The 12,846-nt window shown below is 39.5% G+C and overlaps 2 protein-coding genes across 6 annotated transcripts in view; both read left to right on the forward strand.

Annotated features, from left to right (window-relative positions):
- Positions 1-158: 158 nt before the first annotated feature.
- dsn1 (DSN1 component of MIS12 kinetochore complex) lies at positions 159-3,280 on the forward strand. 2 transcript variants are annotated; one of them, XM_085272664.1, is made up of 11 exons: positions 159-262; positions 512-548; positions 628-901; positions 1,021-1,094; positions 1,381-1,453; positions 1,546-1,627; positions 1,754-1,804; positions 1,912-1,983; positions 2,092-2,239; positions 2,589-2,676; positions 2,783-3,280. In XM_085272664.1, the coding sequence occupies exons 1-11, from the start codon at positions 159-161 to the stop codon at positions 2,863-2,865; spliced, it is 1,086 nt and encodes a 361-aa protein (XP_085128790.1). In that variant the 3' UTR covers positions 2,866-3,280. The 2 variants fall into 2 exon arrangements, with proteins under 2 accessions (XP_085128790.1, XP_085128789.1); XM_085272663.1 differs by having other exon boundaries at positions 1,546-1,626; positions 1,747-1,804.
- Positions 3,281-5,619: 2,339 nt separating this feature from the next.
- pbx4 (pre-B-cell leukemia transcription factor 4) overlaps positions 5,620-12,846 on the forward strand; it is a 28,522-nt gene continuing 21,295 nt past the window's right edge. Inside the window, exons 1-3 of one of the 4 annotated variants that reach the window (XM_085271520.1) lie at positions 5,620-6,533; positions 8,619-8,732; positions 10,233-10,306. In XM_085271520.1, coding sequence (XP_085127646.1) covers positions 6,349-6,533; positions 8,619-8,732; positions 10,233-10,306 — 373 coding nt within the window. In that variant the 5' untranslated portion in view covers positions 5,620-6,348. The remainder of the gene's footprint in view (positions 6,534-8,618; positions 8,733-10,232; positions 10,307-12,846) is intronic. The other 3 variants (XM_085271523.1, XM_085271522.1, XM_085271524.1) reach the window with 3 other exon arrangements.

Raw genomic sequence — 12,846 nt, forward strand, 5'->3', positions numbered from 1 at the left:
TCCCGAAAACCATCATATCTCTATTCAAAAGTCAATGTCTGTAACTACACTGAAAGTAAAGGTGGACTGCTTTGTCAACTATGTTTAAATGCTTCGAGGGCATTCGCTATGTTGGCCGCGATCTCGTTTGTATATGTTAATGCAAAACTACATTTCCCATGCTGCTTAGTTCCCTGGAGGGGTGTGGTTTTTTGGGCGCGCTGGGTGAACAACTATTTGAAAGAAAAATGGCGGAAAAGGATTTGGAAGTTGGTCAAGACGGGTACGTATCTTGGTTTATAAAGCCAGACTCAAGCAGTTTATTATAAACAGGAGTTGATGAATTAAGTATTTTTTCTTAAAGGCTTATGGCTGACAGAGGTTTGTTGAACGAAAATCACTGTAGTTTGCCGTTGCTTAGCAAAGTAAAGTTTTCAGCGATACGTAATAGTATTTTTTTTATCCAAATGTATATTATTAATATTTTTGCATATGTGTCGTTGTCTTTTAAATTCGCAAAATATTCTTACAGTTGCGGAAGTGTCGCCTTAGCTGACAGCCAGAGTGAGGTAAGGCATTTTAACTTACATTTAAGCTAACAACGTCACTCGTGCTAAATATAATGTTTTTCAACCTGTGTTTACCAAGGCCAACCCAGGGAAACAGTCTTCGAAAAGATGCTCTCCCACAAGTCCCGGTACATCTCCCCCACCCAAGTCTCCCCGTACCGACATGATATCACCCACAACAGAGACGCCAGATGTGGCAAAAGGGCAACCAGACATAGACGTCCAAGAGGTTCAGCCAGAAAATAGTGATGAGCATACAGGGTCCTCTGTGAGCCCCACTGCACACAGGAAATCCTGGAGGAGGTTTACTATAAGCCGAAGATCTCTCCCTGCCCTTCCCAATCCATATCAGGGTGAGATGTGAGGCTTTATGCCCATTGTAAAGTATGGTCATGGAGTGTTTTTTTTTCTTCTTCTTCCTCTTCATTTTTTCCCCCTGCAATATAAACATTTATCTATGTGTTTACGACAGCTTTGTGTGGAAACATAAGCACATCCTTATCACACCATGAGAGGATCGTGAAATTAATGGAGGCTTCGATGAAGGTATGATCTTAAGAACATTAGCTATAACAAACTGAAAATTTAAATAACTAGGGGCAATGTTATACTGTTCATCTCACTGCTAAAGCTTGTGTGTGTGCTTTTAAACGTACCGCACATTTAGAAAATTGACTGAATAAATGGAGAAATAAAGCCATTTGTGTAAAATCATTCAGCTACAATCACAGTTAACTGGAAAGATCTTGGTTGCATTACTTTAGTGGAGCACATGTAGTGAATTGTCAAGATTCCTCAAGGTTATCCACCTAATCATCTGTTTTATCCCTAGTTGGCAATAGGAAGAACTCAAAATCAGCTTCAGTCAGTGCCAAATGCCTCATTGGAGACTTTTCAAAAACAAGGTTGGTGTTCATTTGATATACATTGGATTTGAGGCTCTTTATTGTATGATACAGAAATATTCTGTTTATTTTCCTGGCCTTTCTTTGCATAGTTGAGCACATCCAGAAAGAGTGGGGTTGCCTGGCCGATACATTACATAATGAAACACATCAACAACCTTCTAGTGCAGCCAGGTATTGTAGTTGTAATTTATGTATCCAGTAATTCACATGGATTATAATTTTTTTATTTTTTCCATACTTACTGATTATTTTCTAGTGTTTTTTTTTTTTTTTGCTTCTGTTTGCTTTTCGATCTAGTAACCCCGCAGTGCAAAAAGCCATGGAAAAATACCAAAGAGCCATTAACAGGCATGTTGTTCTTTATGCCCTTATAGCCATTTAAAGAAATTACCAGTCAGCCACATGGTATTCATTAAAGCAACATAAATTTTTTTCAACTAACTCTTGTGTTTTAGGCTTCAGGCTGAAAGCGAATCTTGGGAGACACTGCTGAACAAACACAGAAACAAAGCAAAGGAACTGGAAATGTGACTATATTTGTTCTTATTGAAGAATTACTATATCACTGACTCATTAATGTTCCATTATTGTCTTCTCAAAACTTTCTTGGTAATCTGCTCCTTTATTCATTTCAGGAAGGTGGAGAATGGCCAGGAGACGGGTGTATCGCTAGAGTCTACATCAGTGGCCCAGTCCTCACAGCACCTTTTCATACAGAGTAAACCTGACTACCAGGTTGTCCTGTGTAAACAACAACCCCTACTTCACACCATGTCCATGATTGTATGTTGGATTTTTTTTTTTTTTTTTTTTTTTTTTTTTTTTTTTAAATCATCATCACTAGAAAACTTGAAAGCAATGTGAGCTACACATCCTTGATTAACCAGAGTACATGTGCTGGCTTTTGGGCACTTAACATCTAAGTTACAAACTTTAACTCTTATTGCTGCTTATATTTTAGTGTGAGTTTAGTGTGATTATTTGTGATTATTTTAAGAGCATATACATGAACAGTCAAATAGGAAGAGGATCAAATCAAATAAAAACGCCTTAACTTCAGAACTATATTCATCTGTTTTGCAAATGCTATGCAATGAGGTTTTGTTTTTTTCTTCTTCTTCTTTGCCTTTAGATGGACACACAATGTAAGATGGTTAGAGAGCTTCTGTCTATCAAAACACACTCTCAGTTATTGGTGAAAGAAACTAGTGGCCGGCTGGGTAATAGTTTTGTCATTATTTTTTTTTTTTTAGCATGCAACTGTTTAGGCATATTAGACAAGGGTTTAATGAACTGACTGACCAATATGATTTCTTTTTCTACCAGCGGCAAAGGCTGGATTTCAGGATCTTTCATCTGACGTGCTCAGGAATCTTATGACAGCACCTTTATCCTCTGCAACTTCATAAGGAAGGAAATCATTAGCAGTCTGGCTTCTGGTGGACCATGGCTTTGTTTGGCTTATATAGTATGCTTGTATGTGTCTCTGTTAATTTGACCAGTATGTGATTTTTCTTGATTTGATGTCTTGTTTCATGACAAAGTCAACTCTAATGTTTTCCAAGTCAAATAAGGCTGTTTCAGTCAGAAGTAGAAATGGTGATGGGCGTTGTTCAGGTAATGCTTGTGCTTGACCAGCAGATGGCAGTAGCTGGCTATATAAAGTTGTGATAAGCTTGGTAAATCGCCAGCGCGGTTTTTACGTCAAGGTTTAATTAAGTACTTCTCACCTGTAAAAACCGGTGACTGCTAAGACTGGCAGATAATAAAAAGTTGTTTGTGAAAGATTGTCACAATCCTGCAAAATAAAGGTTACTGCTTGTTCATCAATTTTTTAAAAAAAAACTGCAAGAAATCCCCACATCCAGGAGCTGATGACCTGTCTGAGGTGATTTGTATCAAAGTCAAAAACTAATATTGTATTTATTGAGTGAAGAGTAATGGCGTGCATTTGATGTGACAGCTTTTGAAGTGGTTTGACTATTACTATACTATAATTATTCTCACCAATGATAACCGAAAGAATTTGGTAAGTACACATGGTCAGTATAGTATAAATGATGTCAGTAAACTATGCAGAAATGAAATACGTTAGCAGCTTGAATTGACTTGTACTACTGGAAAACCGCAAGCGATTGAATACAGGTGGATTTTCATTTGGGATTATTCAGGGTTCATATGCTCATCCTCAGTCACATTTGCTCTCCTTTCGGTGCCGCATCTATTTCACTTCATCAGTGTCCCCTGACCATTCAGGAGGAGGCCCCTCCCCCACAGTGACTCACCCCCATCTCTTGCGTTTGGCTTGGTCACTGATGCAGAACGAAGCTTTGACATTGTACCAGTCAGTCAAAGCTTTGTTCGCTGTCTCTCCGATGTCTTGGACTCATTTACTCATTAATGTTCATGCTTAATTTGCTTCTCTGATGACTACAGCAAGAAATCCCACCGCCCCCCTTTTGCCAGCATTAAATAAGAGTAAATTACTTCCTCTGCTTTGCAGTTGTGATCTCAAACATGGAGTATGGCGAATTTTCCATCTAAATGTATTCAGGAGAGTGATGCTTGTCCCTGTGCTCTCTAGCATAGGAACAAGCAAAGAGAAGACAAGTGGGGTTGTGACCGTGAGAGCTGTGAGTAAGGGAGGACGGTGCACAGCAGGAGAGATCGATTCTTATTTAGATGAAAATGAGGCTTGATGCTTGTGGGGTGAGAGGAGGGCAGCTTTAGCATCCAAATGAATAGAAGTTTCACAGAAATGATCCTTAAATGAATCACCAACAATAAAACAACCAAAGTTTACAGAGCCAATGACAGCCTTTTTACTGTCAAGGGAGGTCTCTTGACAGTGACGGAAAATGACTTTAGGGGCCAGTTACTTAAAATTGTATGATACACTGCTGCTTTAAAAAACAAAAGAAACTTCAATAACTGGCATGTTAGAAGCGTTTGATTTTGGTGCAATGTCTATTTAAATAATAGGTACTTTAGAGTGTCTTCTTCTATAGAAGAAGACACTCTAAAGTACCTATTATTTAAATTATTCTGTATACAGGCTTCCTTCTTGTTCTTAGACTATTATTAGAAGCGACAAGAAAAAGTTCATTAACCCGTTTTATATTTGTTATGTAGTTTAAACCCAAATGTTTATATGGTTAGAGGTGTGGTTGTATCAAAAAGAAAAAGACAACTTTGTAAGAACTGCACTGTGTACAGCCACTGTGTATAACACCTGAACCATGACTTGTACCGCCTGCACATGCAAAGACCAATTACTGTGTAGGTTTACTGTATATTCTATTCTTGTTGTCTCTAACTTTAGATTGATTAGCTACAGATTGTAGTGGATGGATGGTTGGAGAGTCAGCATAAACCACTGCCAGTTTGCTCTATACTCCCTCATGTACACCCATCATCTCTTCTCAGTATAGCAAGGCTGGGTGCAACTCTCCTCCACATCCATTCAGTCAGCCATTCGTCTTGGAAAGCTGTCTCTCTGATCTGAGTGATAAACTACAGCAGAATTGCCCAGTTTGCAAAAAACAAGGACACTTGTTTTCAATCTGCTGTCAACATTTTCATACTGAAAACTGATGGGTTGTTTCATTCATAGGGGGTTCGGGACAGGCGATATTTTAAGCCTGGGCTGTTCTGCTTTGGGATTTAATATTGCAAGTGAAATTGGCATATATATGCGTACATAAAGTTAATTGACTTTTAGGTACACCTTAATACAGTGTGTGACACCACACACGAGGAACAAATCATTCCTTTAATACACTTAACTTACTCATGGGCAAGAATAGACTGTGGCTTTTTAGTAGCATGCACCAGCATACTTTGCACTTGGTCCAACAAATATAACATGGCACAGTCACTGAGGCGGTAACACCTTATTTATTTGTTTTATTTACAGTGTTTGTTTTACACACACAAATATATATATATATATATATATATATATATATATATATATATATATATATATACACATCACTATCCCCATCCCTGACATTTAAATGTGCATGATTTTACCCGATATCAGTGAGGGAGAAAAAAAAAGCTTTAACCAATTACAATAGAACAAGCAGTTCTGGTGACGTAAGGGGCTATCAATTTGTAAAGGTCGTGCACGAGATGAGCTTGGTCACCTGAAGGAATAATCCAGTTCTAGTATCTGGAAGCATGTGCTTTAAATGTAATGTGGCAGTGTAGTGAGGTTATCTATATCATTAGCTTTCGTTCCTGTTGTACTATATGGGCTGCTAATGGACCCACCCGCTAGCTCGCACTCTGTGGTGCTATGAGTTTAATGGTCAAGGCGACTCACACCACTCGCGCAGATAAGAACATCCCACGTACTCGCGCGACATCAACAACAATGGCAAACCGTAGTCTGTTTTGATAGGAGATTTCGGATTGGAGCTACATGATCTGAAACTCTATTAATCCTGTTTTGTTTTTTCTTGAATTGGTGGATTTTATTTTTAATACCCGCGTGTCCGTCCGTGCTTTTATTTTTTCGCTTTACATTTTTTCCGACAATGTGCGAGACGCTGTTGGCAAGCTCACACAGTCTGTGCATGTGTGTCCCTGCTGCTGCTTTTCTGCTGGGCTACAGCTACTAACCTAGCTGCTTTTCAGTCGGTGGTTAGCTAACTTTAGCCTGGCCGCGTTTATTGACTGGAGGGGGGGAAAGACAAACGAATGTAAAGCGTATTTGTATAGTCTGTTTTATGACAACAGTCCCCAATTATTTGCTGATCGTCACTGTCGGTACCGTAAGCGGTGTTGTATGATTTGTCGTAGAAAATACTTTGCTGGCTAGCTAATAGGCTAGCTATTTGTGTGTATTCTTCGACGGAGGAAAACGGCGAGTTTCCTTTGAAAGTATGGATGACCAGACCAGGATGATGACGGGTCTCACCGGACTAGGTGGACTAGCACAAGCCGATGTTGGTGACCCAGACTCGGTCAGAAAACAACAGTCCCTCGGTCAGCCTCAACAAGACATAGGGGATATCCTACAGCAAATAATGGCCATCACTGACGAAAGCCTGGACGAAGCACAGGCCAGGTAAGACAACCGAAGAGCCATTTTCCACACATGATAGCTAAGCTAAAGTGAGTTGTATGTCTTCGTTTTTAGGTTCATTTGTTTGTGTGAAACATTCACGTAAGGTAATGCGTAATTGCAACATTAATGCAACTTCACGTTACAGTGTATTTTGCAGCTAAAGCAGTAACGTTAAAGTACATTTAGAATATCTCTCGAATAGTCTCATTACAGTGTTGTAGTTTGTTAGAAGCTCTTTGTTACTTCAGATTGGCTTTTTTGTTTTGTTTTTTCAAACTGTAGTTTGTATACATGCCCATATGGTTAAAATAACGTTAGGGGGCTATCGTTAATCTTAACTGGGTAATCAATGAAGTATCAGATTTAAGAACTACCCCATTTCTGGGTCAGTCGTTGCCGTTTAAAACGCACACATAGACACTTTGGTGCAGCCTTACCTGTACTTTCGTTGTATGGAAAAATTGTTTTAAAATAACTTGAAATATACTTTGTAATAACTTTATATGTTTATATATAAAAACCCTCTGCCCACTGCATCTTAGGAAAATTTATGAATCGATGGCGCAGAATTATCAAAAGTAAAAATGGTTTTTAAGATGGTGGATTTTTTGCAAGTTGCCATAGTTAAGTGTAATTATGTCTTCTGGTTATGATGCCAAATCTTTTGTGCATTTTAAACATTACTATTCTAAATTAGGTTAGAATAATTATCAGTATGTATCTGAAATGTTGTTTACATCAAATTAGTGTCAGTAAAATTGGGTATTGAAGTGCAAATGAGTGGATAAATTAAGGTAAAGGATTAGTCAATTTTACAGACTAGCCAAGTGCCGTCTGTGACAGCAATTACTCATTGAAATGATGCATCAAATGATGTTTGTGTTAGAGGTATCTTTTTAAGCATGATTCCTATAGAAATGGTGCGTTGCACTGAGTGACTGACCCACACTCATTTGCCATGTGGCTTGAGGAGCACAAGGTCAGTTTCAAAAGAAGCGTCAGTATTTCAACAATAGGCAATCGTCCACTGCAACACTGTGGCCACAGTGTGATGTGTCATTAGCTAGTGATTTTCCACCCAACATTTGACCACCTGGTTCTCTTAATTAATTCACTCCTCTTTCACTCCCTCCCTCCCTGGTGTTCATCCTTTTCATTGTGTGCTGGGTGCAATCAATTCTCCTATAATGTGTACGCGAGTGCAGCTGTCCGCAAATCGAGTTTCTATTAATGAGATGGTGGTGAGGGGGAGGGATGATGCTGTACTGGCAGCCTATGATCATTGGGATATTACCTTTCTTCACTAAAAGTTTGAAGACTTAATTGGGCTTCACTTCATTAATTCAAACATTTTTACATTCGTTTTTCCTTTTTAAGGTTAAATTTTTTTCCCTTCCTACTTTGTTTCTTCAACTTAGAATTTTTGTTGAAATTTTAAAAAGGTTGAGTCGTTTTCTGTAAGATAATGTCTAAAATGAGTATTTGTATTTAAAAAGCCAAATATAGTTTTGGAAATCATGTAACACAATTATTTTGAGGTGTTAACAGGGTTTTCTGAAAAATAAATTAAAGGTGTGGCTGCTTGCGGAAGTGCCAGAGGTGTCCCTGCCTGTGTGCTTGTATTGATCTAAACTCCTGCTAATAACAGTCTGGCGTTTCTGAGGATAAAACACCTTCAGAACCGTATGCTCAACATTAACTGACAGTCTTGCTTGCAGTTAGTCTGTATTTGTTTGGCTGTTTTCTATTTTACATCTCACGTAACAGACTAAATCATAATCAGATTCAGGCTAACACAGACCATGTTGATACACATAGATTTGTTAATACAGAGCAGATGCCATGGCTGTTATCAACATAATTCTTAACTTTGAAAAAGTTTGCCGCCCACACATCTATCATTCCTTCAGTTATGATCCACTAATTACTGAGGGGGCTCACATGTGATCATGACGTCCCTGTCATGCAGGGTGGCAGTGTGTTGGGATGGGGAGTGGCCAGGGCAGTGCAAGAACTCGGTGTTGCAGAGTACACTTCCTGCGCACCATCCACCCTCATCCTCTCACCCTGTCGCCATATGTTCAGATACTGGCCAGAGGAATCGCCGGCGCATTGGGGTGGATCAGACGACCCCACAGAGGGAGGGAGAGCAGGGGGGGGCATGGCAGGGGGTGGCCTGCCACTCAACTTCCAGCACAGGTCAGTACAGGACCGCATGAGCACCCCCTTCTCCCCCTCGTGCTCATACCCACCATGCTGAAGGCAGCCCTCCCCCCAACTCAAATCCAGCAGTGACTGAATTGGTGGATAAAATTACACATTTAGTGCTAGACACATACCTTACACATATAACAGCTTGCACAGTGGGTGCACTATTTTCTAGTCCCCTCATTAATACTGCAGTGAAGATTCACAACTGGAATTGGTGTTGAGGTCAGGTGTAGCCAAATCATATTCATATGTGGTTGTTTTGAATGTGTCATCAGTGATGTTGTATGGAAAGAAATGCTTTATTTCTTTATTATAAGGAGGATCATAATTCATTCTCATTATTAACAGACTTCATGTTGACTTTGCTGTTTATCACCTAAATTAACTGTATATTGCTCATGTAATTGCATATCAACATTGTTGCTATTTAAACCCATTTTTACTATAAATGGTAACTGTGGTGATTTGTGGAACTCCCCATTGAGCACATCCAAATGGATTTATTAATTTATAGGTCAAATCTTTAAAAATACACAGGGTGCACAAATTTACAGCCATTATTCCAAGATAATTAAATATTGCAAGAGCACTGAGGGGGGCATTAAGAACACCTCCATGACCATCTCAACTTGATTAACAGGGCACAGTAGTCTATTGCATGCTTACTGTAATTAACATGTTTTTGTTAATTACAGATGCGTGGGGAAAAGAATACAAACTTTTGAACTATAGCTCCATATTCGCTCAGCAACTAACAGACTCACTCTTTCTGTACACTAATTGTACACTGCCAGTAAAAGAGTTTAGATATGAAACAATGGTGTAAAGTCATTTAGGGTCGTAGTAGGATCAGGGCTTTTCTCCATCCTTGCAGTTTTTAATGAGCTGTATGGGTGTGTGTGTGGGTGCATGGATGTTTTTTGGCAGGAAATTCTGTTGCTGAGGTGTTTTGATTATTTGATTACATTGAAGTGTAGAAGTTTTGCCTTATCGCATTTAATTGCCGTTAGCCTGTCTGGCAATAAAGAGAATGCCTTTGATTAAATTAAAATTGCATTTTAATCCTAGTCATCTCTATCAACTCACTGTCTACTATCATGGAACAAGTATTTCTCTAAGAGGAAGAAATTAGATTAGTGTGTATTAACTCTGAAATCTGGTGCTCAGTAATGATGACCTTGAGGTTTGGCATCATTACCTGCCCCATAGTGCAAAGCATTCAAATGACAACATTACTCTTGCTAGTTCGGATTGATGCATCAGGAATGTTTTTTGCACCGACAAATGCATTTGGCTACTGAAAATGCCTTTAAACAATATGACTCTGTCCCGCTGAGTTGCATGGCATTCTTGAAATGCTCTATTCATAATACATACAGCTCCTCTACCTGTTTTATAGAGGAGGACATGGAATGACTTGAGATGGAGGTCTGTTTATTGTAATCCTCCTCGCTCTCTCCCCCTCTTATTCCCTCTTCTCTTTTACAGGAAGCATGCCCTGAACTGTCACAGAATGAAGCCAGCCCTCTTCAGTGTTCTCTGTGAGATCAAAGAGAAGACGGGTAAGTTTCTACTTCACTCCTTACTGTGTTCTCCACTCTGCACAAATTGTAGCAGTGTTGAGATGTAGTGCATCTTTTCCAGATTCCCCAGCACCAAGTTATTGTTATAATGGTGCCATACACAACTGTATTGATAGTATTTATTGTCAGGTATTAAACACACATTGTGTGTGTGTTATGTGTGCTTTAGTGTTGTATGTTCCGGCCTTGTATTTACAGTTTCTTCAACCTATTTTTGGCTACCGTCCAGACTTTGCTCTGACCAGCTGAAACTATTCTTAGTGGATTAGTGCCTTTGAAACTTGAGTCCTGCAGAACCTTTTGCAGAACATGCTAACAACTGTTATCTTACTTATTGGACTGTAACTTGGTTACCACGTTTCATCTGTGGCAACACAGTCACAGTTTTACATTTTGGTAAGTTCCCAGATGATAAACATTTGGGACAAAAAATGGTCTCAGTTGATTTGATGTCAACAATGTTTGTTATATTAAGGCATGGAAAACACCTACAAGTACTACTAGTACAAACCACTATATTGCGTTTAAATAATCAAACCTGTTCCAGATAGAAAGCTTATGCACAGCTGTTCAGAAGCCGGCAGATATGAAAAACTTCACAGGGGTTATTGCTTTACAGTCAAATTGTTATGCCGTTTCAGTACAAAGATTTTCTTCTCTACACCACTATATAAAAACTGCTACACCACACAGTGTAGGGTAATTGTATATTTGGAATAAATTGCTATGCATATAAATGCAGTACTCTTACCCAAACACAACATTAAAAAGCTACTACTGTGACACCATTTTAACAAATAATGCTGACTTTAAAATACACATAATCTGATGCAAATTATTACCTACGTATATGTGTATTCAAAGTAAACACGCTGCTTATTCTCATCTTGTTAGCTATTCCAGTCAGCTATCTGACAGATTTTAGTGTCGTTCAAAGGAGGAGGCCAGGGATGGATGGCAGATTGATGGTTATGTTAGTTTGAATGGTGTGGGTTTTCGAATCTTCTCCCCTTGACTCTCTCTGTCAGTTTCTCTCCCTTCGTGTGTTCTGTATGCTTTTCTCTCTGTCTCTGTCTTTGTGTATCTTTTAACTGTAAGCCTCTGTTGTTCAAATACAATTTGAAAATGCTGCACTGCTGCCTGTTGTGGCCCTCTGTCAATAATGTATTATTGCTCTCCAGTGATTGGAGAAAAGTAAAGGCTAGGCTTGAGTGAGTGGGGCAGGGTACACTGTTTCCCAGGCAACCAGTGGTCTTATTTACCCTAATGCCATTCACTTTGATTTTCACATTTAGTCTCCCTGCAAACTACAGAGAGGGTCTATGAGTACTTGTACAGTAAACTGAGCAGAAAAACAGACCAAGGAATAAGGGTAGGTTAACAATAGATTAATGCTTGAGGTGAATATGGCACCAAAGAGATATAGAGATCTGTGGCTTTGCCTGTACTCTGCTGGCCATCTGCCACAAAGTGCCCTCCTAACTGCACTGTGTACCTGCTTTGGCATTTCACTGCTACTCAGACCCCCTGTAGGCCCCATTGTCTGCCTCTGGAATGTGAATTGACTTCTCTTCATTGCAGCTTGTGAAAGACTCAGTCAGTAGTCCTTTAGTATCTCCACTGATTTTTCTACAGTGTTTTCTTGCTAACAAACATAGACTTGAGCTGGCACACCCGCATACACACTCTGTCTCCCTTGCACATATACTCGCACACCAAAGAGGGATAAAAGCGAACTCAGTCTTGGGTCTACTCCTACTGCCTCGGTCTTGTCCTCTCCCCCTCCCGCTCTCTGCCTCGCTCCCATTCTTGAAAGAGAAGACTTGCTCTGAACTCGGGGCTTTGATATGGTAATGTAATGGTGGTGGTGGAGGAGGGGAGGTGGGGCATGGGGGATGGGAGGTGAATTCCTTTGAGTGCTGCAGTTGGTTAGATTGTTTTCATTGTAAAGGAAATGTTCTGCGCAAATGCCAGTATCCCCCACCCTCCCACCGCCACCACCCCAAAACACCCCTTATTTTCAACAGTGCATGCGTTGTCCTGAGCTCTCACATTAAACATGACCTCCGTCTGTGTGAAATTTGATTCTTGTTAATACTTTTTTAAAGATACACTTAAAAAAAAGATATTAAAGCACTTGGAAAGAGACTAGAAATTATCAAAGTTGAGAACCAGTGGCTTTGCTTCAACTCAGTTCTGTTCCCCCTTGCTCTCATGGGTATTTGCTGTAAAAATAGCTCTTGGTGCAATGGGACAGCTTATGCCAAAATCTCTCACAAGCTACTGCAGTTCACTCTCAGAAGTTTTTTTTTTTTTTTTTTTTAAATTCAGTTCGGGCATGTTTCAGGCATTTCTCCTCACTTTTATGCATTCCTTGTGCTTTACACATGACAACAGTGAATCTGTCACTCACTCTGTTTTGATAACCTTCTTAAGTCCCTGTTTTTCAAGCATGAACATTCACGTTGTTTATTTTTGGAAATGTTTTAAATGAAAACAAAAATAGAGTTTCAAGTGAA

Source organism: Mchenga conophoros, linkage group LG4 (genome assembly GCF_057382185.1).
Source record: "Mchenga conophoros isolate Kocher_MC1m ecotype Shallow Benthic linkage group LG4, M_conophoros_male_GT1.1, whole genome shotgun sequence".
Classification (NCBI taxonomy): Eukaryota; Metazoa; Chordata; class Actinopteri; order Cichliformes; family Cichlidae; genus Mchenga; species Mchenga conophoros.